Source organism: Falco cherrug, chromosome 7 (assembly GCF_023634085.1).
Source record: "Falco cherrug isolate bFalChe1 chromosome 7, bFalChe1.pri, whole genome shotgun sequence".
NCBI classification, from domain to species: Eukaryota; Metazoa; Chordata; class Aves; order Falconiformes; family Falconidae; genus Falco; species Falco cherrug.
In genome coordinates this window covers 40,309,478-40,334,043 of record NC_073703.1, presented here as the reverse complement: position 1 = coordinate 40,334,043, position 24,566 = coordinate 40,309,478, and the positions used below count along the sequence as shown (strand labels likewise).

The following is a 24,566-nucleotide window of genomic DNA, read 5'->3' as shown; positions in this document are numbered from 1 at the left end:
TCATCTTCTAGCCATGCTAGTAAACGCTACTGTCAAAGCCAAACATACCACTCATTTACCAGAGACACTCCAAAAAGGTAAGCCAAGTCTGCCTATTAGGCGACACTGTTAGTAAGCTGAGCAAAAAGCTTTTAACTCTTTATACTTGTTCTTGCTTGGTTTCACACCAGATTAAAACTCAACCAAAGAAAAAGAAGGAAAAGAGTCAACTGGCCAAGAAATACATTCGGTAAAGAAATACAGTGGGATCAGCAGAGGGGAGCATTACAAGAATTAGTATATTATGCTGATACTAAATTTTACAATCCACCCAAAAGATTCTAACAAAAAAATTATAAATTGAAGATGAACGACTCAAAGTTTTATGTTTTCTTCATCTATAACCCTTGTAACCCCACATCTAAATACTTCCATATAAACAAATAACTCAATTTATAAAAACACAAATATAAAACCGCAAACCTTTGTATTGCTCTCCATTTTATCAGATTGGATTTTGACTGCAACAGTCAGCATACTTGGACAATCCACTCCTACACCATCTGAAGTAGTCCTACTAAGACCATCTTCTTCAGAAAAACAAATAGTAGGTTCCAACCAATGGGGACGTATTGTGCTGGGCAGTCGTACTTCAGAGGAAGGGACAACCCCATCTACCATGCCTGCAAAGAGATTTTAGAATGAGTCACCTCATGCTTCAAAGCTGTTACTAGTGAAGAGTTAAGGAAAAACCTTTTTATGGTAATTAAAATAATTTAAAAGGCATTAACAAAGTTACTCATGCACACTGACAACCAAAAATTGTGAACGAGAGATTACAGGTGACCCAATATTTAAAGCCATGGTTCTAGCTAAAATCTTCAATGTGACTATAGGGTTTGATTGATTATTTGCCCAACAAAATGGCAAAGCTGAAATAAAGGACAGAAATCTATAGGTTATGTGGAAAGACAGGAATAGGTCTCTCCTTTTAATTTTATGAGATGGTGCCACGTTAACCTTTAAACACACTACAATTAAGCCTTGCACTGAAAATCCATTCACTTGACTACCACTGATTCTGAGACATTTGAGGGGAAAACCTTAAAAGGTTTTACTATATGGGGGTTACCACCCATACAAACTACCGTCACCTTAGAATTCTTCACCTGCTGACCCAGGAAAGATACAGCAGCCACTGGTAACCTGTACCTTTTTAAACTAAAAAAAAACAACAATGTGTAGGAAGTGTGCACTGCAGAATAAAAAACACACTGTACAGCTACTTTGCCAGAAGGCCGTAATATCTTTAAAGACCAGCACTTGCCAAGGAAAGTTTGAGCTGAATTGTAACTAAATACAGTCATTATGAAGTTGCATTACTGTAGTACTTAGGAGCATTAGCCACGGCCTAAATCTAATGTGCCAAGTGATACACTATCAGATGATGGGGGGGAGGCAGGAGGAGAACAGCATTTTCTCCTAAAAAGATTCAAGCTTCTCATTTCAAATTGAGTCCCAAAAGCTACCTCAATCCCACTCCTACCTTGATGATATAAATTGAGGCTGCTAGAATGGAGACAAACATAGTGTCTGTCCTCAAAGCCTTCATATTTAGTCACGCTGAAAAGTGAACCACTGTTGAACTCAAACCAGAACTCGCCATATTTTCCTTCCACTGTACTTCCATCATCCTGCTGAAGGGAGAACAGAAATGATAAAATGATTACTTGCCAAGTTTGCTGCAGTTAGTCTGAGCTAACATAACGCTTGCTACCAATACATATTTCCCTGCTTGCATTTAGTTATTCTCATGTAAAGCAAACAGAATCACTATAATACTATGCTGCATTATTGTCTAATTATAGTACAACAGCATGAAGATTACAGAATTACTGTTACAAACACTTGTTCCTTCCAAAACCAGTACACATCACATGAAGGCGACCTCACAGTCAAAACAACAGAACAACTTGCAGCCCCTGTGTCTCACCTTTACATCTGTGAATACTGACACTAATCCATGTGTCACGTTTAGCAGAACAGACAGAAAGCTTTGCGAGTTCTTATTCTGACAGTCAAGCTTCTTCCTTCTGCGTGAACGGTAGTTTGGATCAACAGTGGAATAATACTGTAGTGTTTCTTCCTCAGATCCACTCTCATCATCTAATAGAGAAAATGAAAAATAAATAACTCTCTGGCTAGTACACATATCAATAACTCATTGTTTTTCCATCAGTAATGTGATTCAATTTCACACTTATTTATTTAAACAGTAATCTATGCTTTTCTTCTTGGTTTAAGTAAATCCTTTCTTATAAATTTACAGATTCTCTCCACTACCAGCTTAATGACTTCAGCCAATTATGCTTTTGAATCACTATAGTTCTAGATGTTTTAAGTGTATTACCATAATGAACTGCAGATTTAAATTGACTAAAGCTGTCTTTACTGAAAGTGTTGATGAGCTGGCTGGCCACAGATAATCCAACACCGTAAGAAAGGTTTTCAAATGTTTCTACAGGAGATGGAGCAGTGGGTTCCCACAATAATAAATCATTGCTGATCCTAGGAAGAAATACTTTATCATTATACAAAACATATGACTATATTCCCCTTTAATATAAGGTCAGTCAAGCAATATTTTCTTTGCAGACTTCATATAACAAATTTCAGATTTCATAAACAAAGAAGAGGAAAAAGTTCAAGAACACAAGAAAGAATAACATATTCATGAGTAAAAGCAATGAGTAACAAAAAGTAACTTTCTTCTGTAATTACGGTATGTGCATATCAAAGTCTAACACTTGACAATGACACAAAAGCCTCTTCTTAGTAGGTGTATGTTAGCTCAGTAGGTTGGAAGCAGGGTGACAAAACCCTATTTTGATCACATCAATTTTCAACCACGTTGCAGGAAACATTAGTTCCTTTGATTTCAAGTGAGTCTGTCCGTCAGGGTAAAGACGCATGTGACATTTAGTACAGAAGTACACCAACAAAATATTCAATGAAAGGTACAGCTTTACCACTTTGCAAGTGAAAAAATGCTTTGGAAGTAAAGTAATGCCTATCAGAGGCTAAAACAGATCAGCATCTCTACGTAGGTATTATGCTAAACATTAGCTATTTTTTTAGTTGATTTAATCTAGTTGTATTTCTTGTTTTTCAGACAGAACACTAAGAAATAAATGCTAAAACATATATTTCTAACTTGGGTTCACTTTATTTTTCATAAGCCTTTGTAAGGCTTACAAGACTGGGTGGTTAGGGCTCCTTCCCCTGCTTGCCTTGTGGACTCTTAATTTTTAGATGGAGAACCACTGAATAAATAGGAAAGAATAAAATGGAATTCAATAGGGTTTGAACTACAATGATCTATTATAAAGGAGAATTTAGAAAGATTAGAGCAAAATGAAACATTGAGAATGAATCTGAACAAAGTATTCACTGAAAGCAAAAGACTATTTAACTTTGCCCTTTGTTCACAAAATCTGTCAAACAATTTTTAGCAGATGGCTGCTATAGCACTGATCAGATATACAACATAGTGACAGCTCTGGTGATAACTTGGAAGAATAATTATATAGCATTTTATGTTCTTAGAAAGCTATACAAATGAATTCCTGCTATAGCTGCTCATTCGATTGCTTTTATCAACAATGAATACAGAATTAAAAGTACAGGTCATGATAGCCAAGCAAAACAATTATCATACTTACCTATTGTAAAGTTTTTCATAAAAACTTTTGTTTGGTAATGTTAAGTGAATGTTTGGTAACATGAGTTCCAGTACATAATGAGAATTGCTAATTGTTTTATCCTGAAACTCAGTCATTTCAACTACATCTCCTGGCATCACCATCTGAAAGAAAAAAAAAAAAAACAAAACACAAAACCCCACAGTAAACTCTCAAGTAAAAAACCAAAACTGCAAGTCAGAAGATGCATATAAAGTAGTAAGAATATACTAATTCTGTCTACCACAAGCACAAAGCAACAACAAAATTTTATAGTACCTCTTCATTTTCAAACATGACCCTACGAGAAGAAAAAGGAGAAGGCTCTGGTCTTCTAATATCACAGACATCCTTCAAAGAATGAGACCCTCCTTCTTCTTCCTCTTGAAAGTTATTATCACCTTCTTCCTCCTCAGCTGCTATCCTTTCCAGAATAGAGTGCACAGCCAGAGGGTTTATTCTCAATACAATCCTAACATTGGAAAAGTTATGCAGAATAAGCCATTAGAGATGCTTGGAATTTTCATATTGATGCACAGTCACATGTCCCCTAGCTCCACTACCTAGCCATTAAATACACACAGACTAACAGCTCAAAAACCAGGGATGCCTTCATTAAATAACATTTTATTAGACAAAGCAATACCATTATGAAAAACACCAAACTTAGAGGCACAAAGGGACATGGAAAAAGAACCATCAGGCAAATTCTCAACTTCATCAGGTGACCATTAGGTGACTTAAGAAAAAAACTAGTGCTCTCCCAAATTGTATCATTAGACCACCAACAGTTATTAAAAAACACTCTGCTACATAACAAAATGTATTACTTGTACACACTGCTATAGAAAAATTGATTTGTAGCATTATAAAACCTCACAGAAAAAATGTCCATACGAATGTGCCATCAGAAAGCCACAGATTTTGTGGCAAAAAACATGTGGCAAATCCTGCAGCAAATCTAAAATATCCTCTTCAAAACTGTTCAATATCTCTGAAGTATTTTAATGCCTTAGATATGATATAAGCTGCAATAATTCAGTAACAATACAATTATATTTACTATTGTCACTGCTTTATATGAGCTTATGTTAATATTTTGAGGCAAAATTTGATGGAGGTTTTTATTTTTTTGTTTGGTATTCTATCTTCAATGTAGAAGTAGGAGAAAAGGTAAATGGACAAAAAGAGGGGAAGTTACAAGTTTCTAATCATTCACCTAACTTTCACTGAAATTTACTCAAGCCTATGCAGAAACCATTATACATTAAAACAGTCTTGCATTATTATAAATAATACATATAATGCATTATATAAATAATCTAAATAAGAAGTCTGGGTGGGGGGGGTTTATAAATTCTTTGGCTCTTTTCAATAGCTACATGTTCTTTCTTTGCAAATTATTTTCAGGCATTTACTACACAAGCAGCCTGTCTAATTTTAGATTAGAAAGCAGCACTTCATAAAAATCCAAGCCACCCACATTAAAAAATAAAACATTATTTTACCGAGGCCAGTCAAAATTATCTGATGATGTTATATCTCCATCTATGCCACCAGACACTTGAAAAAATTTTATTGGCGCTTCTGCATTATCTTCTTCAAATGAACCTGAATAGAAAAATTAAAATTAATATAGGAATGACAACTCCTAACTTCAGTTTCCTACTCCTCAAGCTGGAGTCCAACAGATTAACTCATTGATGCTATTACTAAGGTATTTTGCAAATTTTTTTGTCTTTTCCTCCAAACATTTTTAGAAACTAAAACTATTTTACATTATATTCTAGCCAGCAGCAGTTAGAAAACCAGATGCTTCTAATGCATAGATAGCCGTATTTCATTTATAGCATCACTACATTATGTCACAGCCTTGAAAAGTACACAGAACAACGAATCAGCAAAGAAGGTTGCAAATATAAACCAGTCTCACAGATGCATTATTCTGAAACATATTAGAGGCATATAAGTATTAAACTTTTCTCAGTGACAGTTATTCAGGACATCATTCACCCCATTTCTAGACTATAGTTGAGATTCTTAATTTGCATAGCTGCAGTATCCCCCTACAAATCTACAAAACTTACCCTAACACCAAGATAAAAATCCCAGACAAAACCTAAATTGAAACAAAGTGGTATAACAATATAACAGAAAGTAACAGAAATACTGGCTCAGATCTCAAAAACAAGAATGTTAACATTCTTACCAGTTAGCTCTTTAAAAGTAAGCTCTAATTTAACTTGTTCTGGAGTTGACCCTCCTATAAACTCAGTTTTAAATTCCATATCTGTAAATTCAAGATGAAGAATCTCCTTCTGAAGTGATTTCTTAAACCATGGTCCTCTTTCCTGATCTGACCGTAGGTCAGGTATTGGGAAGCGAACAGAGAGATTTAATGCTGGGGCAGTGACTTGAACTGAAACTCTACAGTTTGCAGGAGTATGTGAATCATCCAGAAAAACTTCAGTAAATGCTTTATGCTAAAAAACAAAGTAAAGGAAATAAATTATCTAAATTAGAGAAAATAGCACTGAAAATTACTATGGTCATTTTGATGACGTAATACCTAAAAATGAAAAAGGTTAGTTTTTCATAGATTACACATATTAGGACCAATTATTATGCCTCTTAGGATATTATTCTATTATTGGTGGTGTTAAAATTCTACTTAGTTCGGTGTCAAGTATTTTGCAGATGTTTGCAAAAATGGCTAGGTTACAATTATTTTTTTTTAAATTAAGAGTGAGAGTACTGAACAATACTTAGCTGCAGTTAGGAAATATCATGTCTCCGATTTTATTTTTTTAATTTGTTTTTAAATGCTATTGTTGAGAAGCCAAGAACTACCATCATGCATATTTGGCCCTTTCAGTAAGTAATGGCTTCCAGTTCCCATCACTAATGTGTCATTCAAAACCTCCCTGAGCACAGCTTATTGCTGACCATCATTGAAAAGAACCACACTTTCAGAACATGACCACATTGATAGAAATTATTGATGTCTTACTAATTTTAAAAATGAGGATTCTCCATTTTTGAAGACTAATTTTTCAGTAAAGAATCAATGCAGCAATATAATTACATGAAGGTATTCGTTGCTGTGTAGAAAATCAGTTAATTGCATTAATCCTTCCTCATGTTATTTCAAGAAAAGCCTTCAATTTTAATGTTATTGTGCTAAAGGTACCAACACTGAAATCCTACTGACAACCTGAACCAAGACAAACAAGCTCCAATTTCTGTTGGTCCTCAGTCACTAGAATGTAATGCATATGATCCCCATCCTTTCTATTACCTACCCCAAAAACAGCTAAGGCACAGCACAGGCAACTAGACTGACTGTGACACCTAAAGATTTCAATACAGAAGTAGAATTGTCAGCAACAGTTTAATCAACTGCTGGAGAACATGGTCGGACAGATTAGGGATTAGAAATCAGTCAAAATTCCTCTTTTTTGCCCAGTTCTGCTTGCTTCAAGCTGGGATCTGACAGTTTGTGAAGCAGCTACCATTGCCTTTAGGTTTGTTATCAAGCGTGCAACCACTGAACCTAAAGTGAGTACCTATGTCAAATGGCTACTGTTTTGTACTCAAAGTAAAAAAAAAAACCAAACCAAAACCACATAAACACACGCCAAAACAAAAAAAAACAAAAGCAAAAAAACAAACCACCACAAATCAATCAGAATTAGCTATCTTAGGCTTAGTGCCGTCCTGCCTTCTCCCTGCAAAAAATCAGCAAGTTTATTAATCAATTTCACTTTTAACTTACCAGACTTATGTGCTTGTTGTAAGAAGCATACATGTGAGACGCCATCATCTCCACTGTAGTTAGTTTTTGTGGCTGAAGTAAGGAATTTAATCTGTCTACAATACTAATATCCAGCTCACAAAACACTGGACTTAACTTTATTTGTAACTCTGCCTTCTGTGGAACCGAACTGAGTCTCCCTTGACTAGCCTGAAAACAAAGAGAAAAAGCACTAAAATCCTTAACAATATAGTGAATCAAATTACAGCAACAAACTCATGGACCCTCTGTTTTACAAGATACCTTTCTGTTAAAATGAACAAAATTAGACAAAGGCTATTATATAGAAACTTGGGGGTTTTAATCTCCCACCTTACCTGAGGTCCTCTATTATCTGAATGCTTATAATGAAGCTGAAGGCATGGCATAGCATGAGAATCACTTCCTTCTTCAGAATGAAATGTCAGCAGCTTTAGAATAAAACAAGAATTAAAAATAATTAATAGATAAGGAGGAAAGAGTTGCCATAGGAAAACACGTTTATGACATTTCACCTACAACAAAGCGTAGGTGACCCTACATTTAAGTCAGCAAACAGAGCCTCAACTCAAATGCTTACTCAGTCCATTTATTCAACCACTTTATCGGATGTCTGATCCTTAAAAGAGCTGAAAAAATAATCATCACCCAGAGAAACCTTCTCATTGTTCAACTACAGCAGTTTTTGGAAAACATTTACTCTAATTCCCATATTGTGCTAAGCATATTTAAATATTTAACTCTATTCCTGCCAGGTATGACAGCAGTCTGGTTCCTTGTTTGAGCTTACAATTAAAATAGAAGTTGCATCTTAAAACCATAACATGTTAAAAAAATAATAAAAAAATTACAAGCATTTTAAAATCTAGCATTCTCAGTTATACAATTAACATTTATTTTCTATGGAACTACCTGTATTTTTTACATACCTCTGTATAATGAGGTTGAATGGAATGAGAGTCAGTAGAAAAAAGGCATTCAAGGAACTCCATATCCCCAATACATAAATCAGTACTAAAACTTCGAGAGGCAGTCCTTTGCCTTTGTTCATAGGACACTTTGATGCCAGTACCTATAAATCTGAATTATGAAAATTATTAATTATAATGAGTAACACAGAACAATAAAAATTACAGAAAGTCAAGACTTGATTTAAAAAAGGATCACTACAGTCCTTTTAAAAAAAATTATTAAAACTGCCATAATTTCATCGAAAATAAGAAAAAAATCTAATGTATTATAGCTTTAGCAACAAAGACAATGAAACTCTTTTACATTAAACATTCAACAATGGTCAGTGTAGAGAAATTTGTAAAGCACACTTCTGACATCTAACCCAAGATGCAATTCACAAAGCTGGGAATTAACATCCTTATATAAACAATGAAATAGTCAAATGCCTCAAAAAGTCTAAGTTACATGCATAAGGTAAAAAAAGATATATACACCCCTAAATATTTTACTTCATACACTATACTGGGACATTAAAAACTTCCAAAAAACCCAATTGTTGACTAACTTTACAATTTTGCTCATGCTAACTTTTTATCCCTGTTAATATACTATTTTACACTAAATAAAACCCTAAGCTTCTTCAAGCAGAAATCCTTATACTGGAATAAAGGTGGTCCTGTAAAATACAGCTATTTCTAAAGAAATAATTCACTTAATGATTCTTGACTGTCTAGATTTTTGTGGTAGAAATCGTACCTAGTTTAATTCATCTATTGTTGAAAAGAGTTAGGTCGATTTTAATGTTTATGCACTTTTCTTTTTTTATTTTTAAAAAAACCACAAAAAAGTCTCAGACAACAGATGTCAAAATTTGAGGCCATTTTGAAATCAACAAAGTTGAATACAATTAAGTGAATACAATTCTTATGGAAATAAACTTATTCAAACTTACTTAAAAGATATTTCTGTTATCTATATTTATTAATAAGCAAAGTTATACCTAAGGTGATCATGAGAACAAGCTTCTGCAAACACTTCTCGGAAGGACAGAAAATCTTCTGTTGAAAACTTAACTGGCTCAATCTTTTCTATTCGGGTAAAGAAATCCCGAGCCATTGGTGTCAATGGGTTAAGGTTCAGTGAACTTTCAGGTGGGGGTAAAGGGTCAATATGAAGTACAGACACTGAGAAAGTTCCAACTGCCAGTCTAAAAAGAAGCTCAGGTCTGGATTCATCCACAGAAACAGATCTGGATGGAATAGCTGAAATACAAAATTAAGTTCACGTAATTTTTCAGCAATAACACATTTATAAAATCATCTTACTTTTGATTTTCATTTCTTTTTATCAACTTGCTGCATAACAATTGATTTCCAGAATTATCGAGGGAGCAGAATGCAAAACAATTTTACTTACACGTCCTTCTTAAGGAAGTCTGGTGAACCACATTGGCTGTAAGCGTAGAACTTCTTGGAGGTTGTAGTTCTTGTTTGTTACGATCAAGAAAATCACCCCAAGTTGGTTGAAGCTCAAAAAAACCAAAAACAAAACAAAACAAAAAAAAAATCTTAAATTTGACAATTAGATGGTAAGACATTAGATCAAACAAATAAGGTAAAGGAACAAAAAGAAGATACATGCATAAACAAACAACAGGACGCCATTTCATGGCATATTGGTGCTCAACTGAACAATTTAAATATGCTTTACTTCAGGCTACATTTTCTAAATACTATCATCACATACTCCCACATATATTTTAAAGCTAAAGCTGCTCTATCCATAAGCGTATATTCTCCCGTTTCTCTGTAAAAAGCACAACTGTGCTCCATAGCTTTCACTAAGCAAAACATTAGCCATATAACAGATTCAGGAAAGATGGCGATATCAACACTGCAATTTTTATGTTGCTTGAGTAATAACGTAACACAACAATTTTGTACTTTTTACTGTCATTGCCTGTGTAGTTCTTTCTAAAAGAAAACCCAGATGGCAAACATGCAGTTATTGAAAAAGAAAATAAATCATAAAACATCCTGTATAAGCTACACAGCATTTGAAAAAAATATATTAAATTTCCTGTTTTGGTACCCAAACAGATGAGAAACTTTCCAATACCAGTTCCATAGCAGAAAAGGAATACTATCAGCTCTAAACATTTTCAGTTGTCCTAGAATCTTGCAATAGTTCTTGATATTATAAAGAATATATATGCAAGTTTTAGACAGAAGTGTTAATTTCAAAAAGATTTTAGATTTAGATACTATACCACTGTTGTGCTCAGTGGAGATCCTGCTGGTGTAGTTGTATATGTACTAGTTAAAGACAAGTCTAGATCCATGGTTGGAGGGTCTCCAAGAGGTGGAAGGGAGGAAAGGCTGTGAGACATGTCCATTTCAGCCATTGAAAAGAAAACTTCTTCTTCTAATAAGAAACACAGATAGCAAAGAGTTATTTTCTAATTGGGAAAAAAAAAAAAACCAACCCAAACTTAAAGTGGAAATGTATTCTTAAGTTTAGAAATCTAACTGCTAGACAGAATAACCAGCTAAATATATTATTTACAAAAGTTCCAAGTTCTCTTGAGACTAGTATCATCTATGGACAGGGATTACTAAAAAAAAGACAAAACCCCGAATACATACAAAAACAGTTCAACGTTGAATTTTCATATTCTAGTTGGCATAATATCTAAAAATTCATACACTCTCCTTCTGACAATTCAAAGTTCGTATTTTTACATTTTAAAAATCATAAAAAATTATTCAAATAAAAATATAAATATCAGGGCAGGCAATGCAATTATTATTCTGTTTTTAATTTTGTCAAACATGCAATTGAAGTGTTATACTGCATGTGTATTTACTGTGTTGCACAGTAACATACAGATTACTGAACAGTTTTAATGAAATACTGAATCAAGTCTAGCCCGATAGCTAAACTAGGTGTTATTTTTTTATTCAACAGTACAATTAATAGTACACAATTGTTCTTAGTCAAAGTTCTTTTGATATTAAAGTTAGTAAGATAAAAGACAAACAGTCCATTTATATAATTTAACAACAGTTATTTGCTATGCGGGATCATCTTTTATACTTGCCACGACTAGAAGGCGTTCTGGCGCTCTCCGTCTCATAGAAGCTTTGTTCAGATGATGCTCCTGCAGATAAAGACTCTTTTCTTAAATAACGTTTCAACTCCATCTGAATCCGATACTCATCCTCTTGCTGCATTGGCCGGTTCTTCCTATCTTTGTTTGACAATTCTATCCTGCTTAGACTCTCTGAGAAATTCAGAAAAAGGACAGAAAGCGCACTGTAATTTCATTACCAGGGTCTCAAAGAAAATTCAAAAATTAATCTGAAAATTAGCCAGCTGGTGTTGTTGTATATATGTGTACATCTCTGTATATACAGATCTGTTGTATATCAGATATGTATATACATGCAGTTTGTTGTTTTGAAGATTTTACTTGCCCAAAAAAAATTACCCCCTCCCTCACATTCATTAATTTCAAGTCTGAAAAAAAATATTTTCAGCTCATATACATAAATGTGTTCACATATAATATCAGTACATATTTCTCTTCTCAGTCAGCTTTCGGGACTAAAGATACAACCTCTTAAGAGTTTAACTATTAAGGATTATTAAAATTTCAGGTTTGAAGATGACACATATGGGAAACTATATGTAATGCTTTTCCAGTTAATCCAAAAACAATGAACAAGTCCAGTACAACATATGTAGCAGTATCATTAGAAGAATATTAAGCATCTACCTAGGACATGATAAATCTTTTCAAAAAGAAGATTAAATATCTAGCCTAATAACTGCTGTTACATTAGGTAGGTGCGTTGGGAAGGAACACACAAACAAAAACACCCTCATCCTACTACTGCAGTAATGGAAACACTGCTGTTTATTGCTTAGCAGCTATGGACAAATGACCTCAATTACTGTCTGTTCTACATTTTCTGTGCCTGCCGCTAAAGCAGAGGACAGAGAAGGAACCAGGCTGCTAAGCCCCTCTCATGAAACAGAAGCTACAAGAACCAAAACTGTTTTGGCCTCCTGATTTTCTCCATTTACCATTTCCCCATCTCTTGTTCTATTACACAGTTACTTGTCAAGCCTAGGTTTTCATTAGCTACATGTACAATTTGCAACTTAAGCCAATAAATTGATCATCGACCTACTCAGGGCAGCTACAAAACATTTTGCTAATATCGGATTGAAATTAATAATATTCTACCATCACAAATATTTAATTCCCACTGAGCAAACTTGTTTATCTTGCAAAGTTTATTTTTTGTCCACCGTAATACACATTTAACATTTACAGAATGTTCACTTGCCTGGTCCAGCAATAGCTGCTAGCATGTCCAACAGAAGATGAACCTGCCTTGGTGACAGAAATAGATGTACAGAGTCTATTTGTCCATCTACATCCAACTACAAAGAAAAAAAAACCAAAAAAAAACCACTTTCAAGAGCAGTTAAGGAATTTTTCTTTCGAAGTCTTCAATCATCTATTGTGATAATAGATTTTGATGCTGTAAGGAATACAACCATTCCAGCAGTGTCTTCATCTTCACATCTCTAGCGGTGTCATCATCTACAAAATGACAGCTAGAAATTTAATTGTGTATTGCTTCCAATCTGTAGCCTGTCAGGACAAACACAGGTGTATCACTGACAATTCAGTAGTTTAAAGTAAATACACAGTCACCTAACAGGAAAATTCAAGAATACTATCAACCTGCTATTTCTTTTTGCTGCTTTAATAATTCCTGAGACAATCAACAATATAGTTAGTATTGTGTACTGATAATAAAATACTGAAGTCAGCACCTTCTGAAGTAGACCTTAAAAACTGTACAGGTTTTCTTCAGGACTTCTCTTTAGTATACAGATGAATAAAGTCAATTTCTTCATAAAGAGTGGGATGTTTGTAGAAGTCTAATTGGTTTGAGATAGTACACAACAAAGCAAGCCACTTAGAAGCTCAAGCTAAAATTATCTTAAAGACTTGTATAGATCTATTTTCAATTGTAGAATCCTGTACTCCCAGACATTGGTCCATTCATGATTATACCTTTCTAGTGGGTGTAGGTGGCAAGGTGTTGGCAGCTGGACATGCAGGGGGAGCCTCCCTGCTAAGAGGTCAGGCAGGGTCTGCCCGGTGCTAGGCAGAGCTGCTGCCAGCCAGCCCTGTAAGGGCCCACCTCAGGACACAGCTGAGCCCATCAGCAAAGCTGGTGGTGCCTCTGTGAAAACATATTTAAGGAAGTGCAAAATGCTGTGTTGGCAGTGAGATAAAAACAGCAAAAGGAACAGTCCAGCAGACACCAAGGTCAGAGAAGGAGGAGTGGAGCAAATGTGACCCAGTGGATGCAATGGAATGCATTTATATGAAAATACACTTTTGTTTATAAATAACTTAGGGGAATATTTATCTAAGCGGAGAAAATAAACAATGAATTTGTTTTATATACTGTTTCCTACTATTTTTTTTCCATCCTTTGCAAAGAGTTGAAAGAAAATGAAATCATAGAAGCGTGTTATACCTGACGTGAACTTACACAGTATATTTTGTAGTTTACATGCTTGAAACACCTATTCTAATCAAAGATGTTCTAACGTAATTCAGTTTCCAGAGTTTAAAGTTTAACACAGATGCAGTTCATTGCTTAGTCTAGGGTCTTTCCAATCTGCGTTAACTCTACCTGATAAACCAGAAAACACCTTCTCCTTCGATTTTGTCATGCAATATTGCAAACATTCACTAGTTCAGATGTTGCTGTTACTTAACATACAAAAAGTGTTTTGCCTGTACTCAAGCCCAACTTGCAGAGACTACTACTCTGCATTCTATTATACTGAACATCTACAGAACAAAAATGACTCTCAAGGCTGCCCTTGACATTTTTCTTCTGGCTACCCTAAAATACATCTAATGATACAAAAGTGGGGAATTTTTGATCTTTAGAAACATCTGGACATCACTTAATTTAAAGGTTGTTAACTGCATTAACTATTCATACTTTTGAAACAGCCAGCATATCTATTTCACACCAAACAAAATATGCTATTTCACTTTTCAAGGCCTATTCTTAACTGAAGAAACAAGAAAAGTTAAAGATTGACTACAAACTGCTGAGCAAATTTTTCAGCTGTAGTAGACTATACAAGACAGGTCAATAGCCAACTTTAAAACTGCAGGCAAGGGGAATATATTTACAGTACTTTTCTTACAGAACTTCATTTCAACTGCTTTGCTTCCTGTATCTTAATGTAAATGTCAAATAATTTATTATTTTAACTAGTAGCATTGAAAGATGGCATTATTATTTGATTTACTACAAATCTATACAAAAGTAAAATTTACTACAAAAATTTGGCAGTAGTTGATATTAGTTTTACAATGCTGCAATCTAATCAATCATTTAAGGTTTACTTGCAGCTGTTGAAGTAAATTGTACCCTTTTAAAACCAAAGTTATTTTAATCACCCAGTTAAACATTTCACACATAGGTAGGCAAAGTCAGTCACAGTACTACAAGTAAAAAAGAATAAACAAACAGCAGCAGGAGTTTCATGAAAGCAAAACAACTTTCTCAGGAGTTACTCCAATACATAAATTCAGTTTCTCTAACATACAGGAATTCTTCTTTAACAGACTTCAGTGTGCCATTGGCTTGCCTGGCCACTGTAAAGGTGTTTAATTGGTTTTGCATGCAGACAATCTACAACAAAACTAAGGGGATTCTTCCTCCTTGAGAACCTCACCATTTTTTTTCATGCAGTAAAAAAATAAAATCCTACATAACTATTAATTTAGTTAAAGACCAGAAAAGCATGACTAACCTTAGCTCCAGGAAGTACTTCATTTTGTTTTAATGTTAGGCTTAACTCCATTCTACCAATCAGCTTACTGATCTGTACAGGGTCAGAAGGAGTAATTTCCGGCAAGTTTCTTGTTAATTGTGGATGTGGCTCATAAATGATTTTTGGATTCCAGCTAGGGGAAAGCTTTGGTTCAGTTGCCTTAAAACATTACAGAGAAAGGAGTGAGTGTATCCCATTTCTTACAATTAAAAAAAAAAGGCATTTCAAATAAGGTTATCACACAAATTATCATTTTACACAAATATAAATTTGACAATGGCCTTAAAAACATGTATTGATAACTGTGAAAGAAACAAGGCATGTACAATGTGAAATGTTAGGCCTTTGCAAAAAGAAGTGGAGCAACCTTCCACAGAACAGCATATTGCAGAGGACTTCTACACATTCAAGTTGCAACCACATTCCAGTACAATACATCCTAAATTTTAGCAAGTCCTACAATCTCCCTTTCTTTCCTCCTTCTCAAAATCAACAGGAAGTGACTATGAAACTTACTGAACACAGATGCAAGTAAAAGTTAACTTGTATCTCCTTCAGAAGGAATCTAATATATTAGTGTAACAATATAGTCTATCCTTTGTCAATATACATTCTTATATAATGTATTTAATTTTACCAGCTGTGTAGCTGAACACACTGGAGAGGACTTTGCTGATGCAGGAAACTCATCCCAGAAGAAAGAGACACCTGAGAGCTGCAGTAACTTGTGAGCAAAAGCTGTGGGCTGATGTACATTAATCCCAGAGCACTCATCTGCAGTTTCATCACAGTACATAGTTCTAGGAGGCAAAAGGAAATAAAGATGGTAGGTGCATGCAAATTGTTACCTTTTTTGTGCCATTTAGCTTTTAAGTTTGTACATGCTCTCACTCTCTCTCTTTATGCTATTTACAATGCCACTGACTGTCATCAAAGGAGAAACCACCACTCTCTGGAAACGGGTAGAAATATTATCTACAGGACACCACAGGACTACCTGCTTCCAGTGTGAACATATCCTAGTGTATTACCCTAGTACTTATGTCTAATCTGAACACAAAACAAAGGAGTCTGCCCAACACCTCTATACATACGTTTCCATTGGGTCACTGGCAATTCTTGCTTTAGAAACTGCATTTTAAAAAAAATCTGGTATCTAGTATTTTTCTGTTGTCTGAAAGTATTACTTGAAAGTAACATTCTGTTAAAATGAAAGTTGAAAATTTCCTGCAAAATTTCTGTGAAATCAAATTTTTTACATTACAATACTGTAACCAGGTTTTTTTTAGTAATGATTTCAATACTTTGCAAGAAAGTAAAATTACACTATCCCAAAGGTCAAAACAAATATTTTAATAACATGCACAGTATTCAAGTTCACAGCCAGAGAATACATGTGGGCTCTTCCGAAAGCTCACAGAGGACCTAAAATCTTCAGGTTTTGGTTTTTTTTCAGGACTGTGCCTTTCCGAAAATATTTACAAGTGTCTTACTCAAAAAGGTCAGTTCCTTTTGTGTATCGAAGAGATGGCCTGATTTGCCCACAATATCCACTGACTGGTAAACACATGAGAAATGGTATTCATTAACTGCAGAAGTGGTGATTCACTTATCTTTGGGAAATCCCGAGTCTTCTAATTTGATGGTTAAATATCTTTAGCTTAAACATGTTAAGTTGATAACATGCTCACTGGCATTATAAGAAGAGGTGCCCAAAAATCTAGTGTGTAACTGTATACTAAGAATGTGTGTGCCTGGGTAAAATGTATTGTACAGGAAATGGCAAAGAGTGACTTAAGGAAAAAAACCACAAGAGATTTAAAAAAAAAAAAGTCTTTACCTTTCAATTCTAATTTCAAGTGCAGTTCCACTTTTAGAGTTTTCCGGCACATGTTCTATTCTCAAAACAGTATCTAAAAAGGTAACTTTCACTCTTCTTAGAACTTAAGTGAGAAAACAAAAAGATACCATGCAAGCATTTAAGCCAAGTTACTTGACAATTACTTTTGTAACCAATTTAAAATGGTCTTTCATTTTATTTAAGTTGTCAGTATTTATTTCACTGGAAATGATCAACCGAGTTTAATAATGTAACAAGACATCAAGTGACAATGTAAACTCCTATTAAACGTCCAAGATGTACATCCATACCATGCAACAGACCTTTAACGCAAGGATATTTAAGCAAGTGACAACTCAAACCGAGTTTTCTATGGCTCAGTGTGGATGATCCTCAAAGGAAGTACCTGCTTTACTGTGCACCATGTCTGAACTCCCAAAGATTTCTATAGCATCACACTACTTTGGCTAAATACTTCTATTTCTAGATCTGATTTTAAACATTTCCCTTAACTTGTACATTTTAGCACTAGGCTCTCCACCATGTAATGTGGTCATCAGCCCTTAGTTTCTGCCACTTAAAAAAACCCACCACCAATAAAAAACAGAGTTTCGAAAGTACTTCTAACAACATGGTGTTATTATTGATACACGTATGTCGTAACAGGTCAGCTTTGTGTAAAAACAGCTCAAAAGCCATTCTCTGTTTCTCCTTCAACAATATTAATACTAAAAATCTAAAGTTTGTGTGATGAACTAAACTAACACCTCCAAAACCAAGGAATCTCACCAATCACTCAGGCACAGATTTAGCTGGATTTGCTCTGGTGTAAACTCCAATTTGCCCTGAAGTAGGGTTCATTCTGTCCACTAAGGGAAGTAAACATATATTTTAGTAATTAACTGAGCTCCCCCCCTGCTTTGAAAACAAGATCAATTGTCCTGCCTTCCTGTTTAAACTTTACAAGCAATGATAACAAGTGAAATTTTGTGAAATAAGTTTTGACAAATGTGATGCCATTTTGTAAAACTGAGACACAACAAACTAATCTCAGATGATTATTCACATCTCAATAATTAATTCATACCTGTTTCAATAGTTTCTGCAAATTTCTCAAGTCCTTCAAAAGGCTGGGACCCTTCTCCTTGTTCATCTGTCAATTTTTGGCTAAGACACTCTTTTGCGAGCTGCATACTACTGGTCATAAAACTTGACCAATACATAGGCTCAGACCCAGATGCTGTGGAGTTAAAGAAGTCTTAATAAATTTGACTGCGAACATTTTGAAACAATACAGACAAAACAAAATAATACATTTGGCACATCCAGAGAAGAATTTCAACAGCTTAGTAAGAAGTCATATTTAAAAACAAGTTTAGTTATAATCTCTCTATACACTTCACTACTTCAAAATTATTTGAATCTATTTAGATTGCATTGCTAAGATTCTGGTGTTTTAAAATTCAATATAAACAAGATGAAAGCACGATTTAACGTAACTGATCTGCAGCACTGGTTTAAGAGAGTAATTTCTGAAGAAATTATATTGGTATGACTTGACAGGCATAATTGGCAAAGAGAAATCAAGCAAATAAGAATTTTGTTTTGTTGTTTGTTTTTTTAAGAATTTTTTTAAGGTTTCTTACTCCATTTGAAACATATACTAGATAGGGAAAGACTAAAAGTGTAAGATGTTATTTTAGCACACTAGAACACATTTTAAATATCTATCACAGCCCTGACATAGTAAGTAGAATATAATGAAATCCAAGAGCACAGCACATATTAAGCTGAACAAGTTTTTCAGGAGCCAGAATAACTTAATTGATAGTGCATTCCTATCAGCTAATGCCAAGCCCTTTGTGAGCAAATACTGTAAAACCAGATTAGACAAGTTAACCAAACTGTAAGAGTCTAGTATAGGCAAAGAAAAGTGAAATTAGCACAAATAAAAACATGTTAAACAGGCATAACACTCCAGTTTAGCATTCAGGTCTGGAAACATCCATGTGGCTACAGAAGTGCGATAAAAACAGCATTGTCGGGGGTTTTCCACTGTATTATAAAGCACTGTACATCAAAGAACTGAATGCATGCAAGTAAATAAATAAAGCTTCCTCCTAATACTACCATTCTTTCAAAGCAATAATCTTACATAACAAGATTGCTCAAAATTTAGTGCCAGTTAAACAAATAAGAATGAAATGCAGAGCGTAGATAAGCAAGTTACTCAAGGTGACTTGCAAAAGGTGGAAAATAGGTTTTCTGCATTTTTTCTCTTCTTCATGGTTCATTTAAAGAAATATTTTCTTCTAACGTCTCTACATTATAAAAAGGAAAACAAATAAAAATTCTTCAGACATTCAATCAAAATTTTCCAGATGCTGAAAATGCACTAGATGTCCCACACACACTATAACAACGCATCTTAACAGAATGTATGGAAGTTTGACAATCAGCACCGGGACAGTCTAACTAGATCAGTTAGATTCATATGGATACAGACAAGCTAGAGGAGCTCAGACAACCCTCTCAGCATTATAACCAAAACTCATTATCTCAGACTGTGATAGCAATTAAATTGTTAGTTGTTCTCCAAATATACAAGATGATTTACCCTCAATTTGCCAAACAAAGCCAGAACCTCACTGTAATCCCCCCTCACAGTCTTACACTATTGCTACTCTACTGCCAGCTAACAGACAGCTACTAACGCTGACTTAACAGCACTTGACATACAGCACCCTAAAAACCTAACCAAAACTCCTTTGCACAGAGTATTATTTTCATTTCAATACATCTCAAAGACTTTGGACGAAGAGATACAACAGTAGGAACATTATAAACATTTTAAGTTATTTAACAGAACAACAACCAACTGAGAAACACTTGCCAATCAACTGATAAACACTTGACAGTTCCTTTATTGCATTAATAACAAAGTATGTATGTAAATTAAATGGCACTTTAAAAAGGCTAAGAACTGACTAAATCAAGTGTAGCCTTATGCCTCTGAAAAAAATATAAAGAATCTCCTTTCTGAAAATTAAAAAATAAGCCTACCAAGCCTTGGTCTTGGCCTGAAGACCATCTCTAATCCTTTTACTTCCAATGCACAGTTATCCTGTAGCAATGACCCCCATGGAACAGATAAAGAAATTGATTGGATAAATCCATCTGTGACTTCCAGAGGTGCATCTGCAGACTCCAGGATCTCATTAAGACACTAAAAGAAAAGAATAAAATATAAAAAAAAAACCCCAAAACACATGCATAATTTTGCATATAATAAATAAAATAAATTGAGGCTACCAGAAAATTAATTTTATTCAAAAAGACAATAAACTGGCCACTTTCAAGTATTTTATTTCTATTGTAATTTGTTTCACATTAATTACTTTGCTTTTAGCATAATACAGATTTCTCTGTAGCAGCTGCATAACCTGTATTTTTGGACTATACCAAAAAAATTCTGCTACTTTACTGTTATAAATACTACAGTACTGACACAAGTTAATTTATTCTTTCTCCAGCAATACTTGAAGAAAGCTGAAAACAGGCTGACAGTAAAAATGCAAAAAGTACAGAGCATTTCACTACCCTATAATTTTTGTGTAATGCTCATGTCACATTTCTCTGTGACACTGAACAAGGGAACCAAATAATGACCTCTTGCTGTAACATACTTGCAACATACAAATAACAAACTTGCCATTTCTAAAGTATATTTTAATGTGTTCAATGTTCAGCACTAATTTCGAAATTGAAGCTCAATGGACAGACCAATATTCTACAGAAACTGTTTGGCTAACCCAGTCCTTTATAGTGACATCATAAACAAAACTACAGTCAAGTTGCCTTCAGTATCACACAGTAAACAAAACTGATGAGAAAATAGAACACCAGCTCTGAAGTCGCAATTTAGGATTTTGACATTTTCCATAATCCTCAGAAAAGACTCACTTGTTGCACTATATAGCTTTCATTACATTCATGCACAGGAAACATATTCTTCACATATATGTTAAAAAAACCCATTCAAATCCCTATTTGTGCCTTGATTCAAAAATTTAGTTAAAAACCACAGTTATTGAACAAGAACTATTTAGGCTGCTTTAACAATAGAAAAAACAATATAAATCACATACCAAATTCAGTCAGAGCAACTTTCTAATATAAAGACCCTACTAAAGACCATGGTTGTAATACTAGGGCACAATCTCCAACACAAAGAATGTGGTTTTGACCTTCCTGTATTGAACAGGGCCACCGCTTTTAAAATACATAAATTAAAAAAATTAGGGGGTTTTTTTTCAATAAGAATTTAAAAGCGTGGTTTGTTTTTTTTAATTCTAGTAAAAATTTTATTCTAATTATAAAGAATAATTTTAAAGTAAAAATTAACAAAAAAAGTCTTCAGAAAACAACGTTTTTCATCCTTAAGTCTCTAGGTGTGACTTTTCCATTATGTTAACTTACTGCTCTGCTTATGCTCTTAATAACTTTGCATTTAGAACTTTGTTTGTTTGCATGTTCAGCTTTTCTAGCTTCTGTACCAAAGTCCATTCAAGCAGCTGAAAAAGACACCAATTTTAAAGAAACAGAGCCTGAAACAATTTTATCAGGAAATTAACAATCAAATAAGATTCAGTGACATTGAAACTTCATTTTGAACTAAATATAAGAATTATAGACGTGGCAATAGCATAAGACTGTAAGATTATAAATATACTAAAATAATTATTTGGCACGAAAGCTATATTTGGAAATACCACAGATTCATTTAAATTACATAAACCTTTACAAAATAGTTTTCTACAGCAGGAAGTAAGCTAGTTACCATATTTTTAATAAATCTGACTCAAATATCTTTTTGCTACCAACATACATGGCAATAAAAATGAGTGTATTGCAGTACATTCCTCATTATTTTGAAATAAACATTTGCTATCTAAAAGTAAAAAAAAAACCAAACAACCAAGACACCAAAAACAAGTACTCTTATAGCTACATTAGTTCATAAACAAGCCAGTTGTTCCTAGAAAGCAGCAATTAGACCATTCCAAGTGAAACTGACATCAGGACTTGTTCCAACATTATCAACTGAAAGCCTCCAGCTGGAAGTCATAGTAATACTAGTAACAAAAGCACTATTCTGTGTTTATTAAAATTCAACTACAAACACTATGGGTCACATTTTTCTAAACAGCTCAAGTCCCAAGAATCAAAGGGGTTAAACAGCCCCAGGTATTCCTACATATCTCAATAAACACATGTTGGCTAAAATATCTACAGTGATGAACAGAAGTATCTACAAAAACGGGTAAGATAATATGTAAAAATACAGTCATCCTGGTGATTCATAAAGAACAAGCTTACAATGACTAGGGGGAAAAAACCCAACCCTGTAGTACTTCCGCGGCATCTGTTTTTGCAATCTGTCATACATGAGAAAGTCACGTGCAGAGAGAACCTCAAACATGTCATTGTTTACTAGTGAAAAAAAATAAATGCCAATCTACAAATGGGGACGATAACTGAAGCACTAGCGCATATACCTGTAATCAGTACGTATACGTAATTAACTGTTCATTTAGTACTGGTCCATAACTGCTGATTTACATTTTAAATAATGTCACTTTGACCAGTGAAGAGCGCTGAGATACCCACTAGAGGGCATAATAATTAAATTAAAGCGAGCCAGCCTTACTGCTGGCCGCAGAAAACAAGCTGCAAACACAGCCAGAAAAGAAAACTAACATGCAAACAACAAAACCCCTCACACTAAAACACTGCTAATATTGAACATTTCTGCAAAGTCTGTCTCCTGCCACTTTCAAACGTATTTTCACACAAACAACTGGAAAAGCATTATTTGAAAACATCACATATTCACAAGTATTTTCAAATGTACCCAGCATGGGCCCGATACCAGAACGCAGTACAGTAAAAATGTGTTTTGAAAGTACTTTACAAAGCAATAAGCCTGCACACCTAGGTCATCATCTGCGCTACCCTGGCATTCAATGACTGACTCACAGCAGTGCTTAAGGTTCCTCATGACAGTCACTTGACTGGCAGGTAGAATTCAGTAACGTTGGTAATTAACCCAAGAAAATTTAAGAAACATTACAAACACGGACACAGGCCTTTGGATTACTACAGTAGGCTGCAAGTATGCATACCTGTGTGTGCATAGACACAACCAAGACTGAAAAAGCTCCAGCTGGTTCAAAGCGTGACACTCCACCTGCTAAGCAAACCCCAGCTAAAAACAGCTTGCCATTTAATGTCAACAAGTACCTTCGCTATTGCAAGACTAGGGGACAATTTTTAGAGCTCTACACGGACTAAGCTCAGCATAACGCTGTCAACAAGAACCCACATGCCTCCAAGATGAAGACAAAACACAGATATCACATGGATTACTTCATGTTTTTATAATCTCCAGTAAGAGCCAGTGAACATGCTCCTTGGTAACTACAGCAGCATTTTCTAGTAGTTTGGGCTACACTAGTTCCTTCTCCCTGAAATATCAGCAGCTATTCCTTTCTTCTAAACTTTTTTTCTTTTCTTACAGTTTAAAATAACAAAATCGAAGGGTAGCTAGAAAAATGTATCTGTAATAAAAGCTCAGTTTGGGTTGTTTTTTTTAAGTGCTAGCGTACCAGAAAAAGAGTTCCCTGGAAAATATGCGAATTATGGCTGTAACTTTCTACACAAAGGAGGCTGGGTACTGAAAACAAAGTGGGTGGCAGCCGGGGGCAGGGAATCAGCTGGTCCCTCAGACACGGCAGCAGCCGAGGGGGCGAAGCGCCGGCATCTCTTACCCACTTATCCAGAGGGACTTGCGTCAAGGAGCCGGTGCCCTGGTAGAGATCCAGGCTGAGCTGCTCCAGGCTGAGCTTCTCCTGCAAGAAGTGGCCCAGGTACCTCTGCAGCAGGTACCTGCAGGCCCTCTTCTTGATGGACTCCGAGAAAGGCCACGGCATGGCGGCTGCGGGACGGGGGCCGCGGGGCCAGGCGGCGGGACGGGGACGGGGACGGGGCTGACCCCTCCGGCGGGCGGCGAAAGGGAGGCGAGAGGGAGGTGAGGAGCCGCCGGGCCCTGCCTCGCCCCTCAGCGCGGGCGACCGCAGGGGCTTCCCGCTGCCAGGCGGCGCCGCCCCCGCCCCTCACACCGCCGGCGGGGTGGCACTGCCTCCCCTCAGGGCGAAGCGGCGCCGACAGGTAGCCCCATCCTCACTCGGACACCGTCGCCGCCATCTTCCCGGCGGCCCGCAAGCGCGGAGGGGGCCGCCGCAGCCGCGCTGCGCAGCAGAACGGTGCGCGGAGCGGGGCACGGGGCCGGGGGCCGGCGTGTCGCCCCCCC

General features: G+C 35.5%; 1 protein-coding gene across 3 annotated transcripts in view; it reads right to left on the bottom strand.

Annotated features, from left to right (window-relative positions):
* Nucleotides 1-24,387, bottom strand: part of ATG2B (autophagy related 2B) — a 44,975-nt gene extending 20,588 nt beyond the window's left edge. For 2 of the 3 annotated variants that reach the window (XM_055715170.1, XM_055715171.1), the window contains exons 1-22: nucleotides 24,025-24,387; nucleotides 20,258-20,420; nucleotides 18,282-18,434; nucleotides 17,195-17,297; nucleotides 15,992-16,154; nucleotides 15,334-15,513; nucleotides 12,818-12,918; nucleotides 11,567-11,745; nucleotides 10,736-10,890; nucleotides 9,883-9,994; nucleotides 9,467-9,728; nucleotides 8,442-8,592; nucleotides 7,851-7,943; nucleotides 7,495-7,683; nucleotides 5,929-6,202; nucleotides 5,228-5,330; nucleotides 3,999-4,191; nucleotides 3,702-3,844; nucleotides 2,390-2,547; nucleotides 1,973-2,145; nucleotides 1,526-1,676; nucleotides 463-662 (exon numbers count right to left, since the gene is read on the bottom strand). In XM_055715170.1, coding sequence (XP_055571145.1) covers nucleotides 463-662; nucleotides 1,526-1,676; nucleotides 1,973-2,145; nucleotides 2,390-2,547; nucleotides 3,702-3,844; nucleotides 3,999-4,191; nucleotides 5,228-5,330; nucleotides 5,929-6,202; nucleotides 7,495-7,683; nucleotides 7,851-7,943; nucleotides 8,442-8,592; nucleotides 9,467-9,728; nucleotides 9,883-9,994; nucleotides 10,736-10,890; nucleotides 11,567-11,745; nucleotides 12,818-12,918; nucleotides 15,334-15,513; nucleotides 15,992-16,154; nucleotides 17,195-17,297; nucleotides 18,282-18,434; nucleotides 20,258-20,420; nucleotides 24,025-24,186 — 3,561 coding nt within the window. In that variant the 5' untranslated portion in view covers nucleotides 24,187-24,387. The remainder of the gene's footprint in view (nucleotides 1-462; nucleotides 663-1,525; nucleotides 1,677-1,972; nucleotides 2,146-2,389; nucleotides 2,548-3,701; nucleotides 3,845-3,998; nucleotides 4,192-5,227; nucleotides 5,331-5,928; nucleotides 6,203-7,494; nucleotides 7,684-7,850; nucleotides 7,944-8,441; nucleotides 8,593-9,466; nucleotides 9,729-9,882; nucleotides 9,995-10,735; nucleotides 10,891-11,566; nucleotides 11,746-12,817; nucleotides 12,919-15,333; nucleotides 15,514-15,991; nucleotides 16,155-17,194; nucleotides 17,298-18,281; nucleotides 18,435-20,257; nucleotides 20,421-24,024) is intronic. The other variant, XM_055715172.1, reaches the window with a different exon arrangement.
* Between the last annotated feature and the right edge of the window lie 179 nt (nucleotides 24,388-24,566).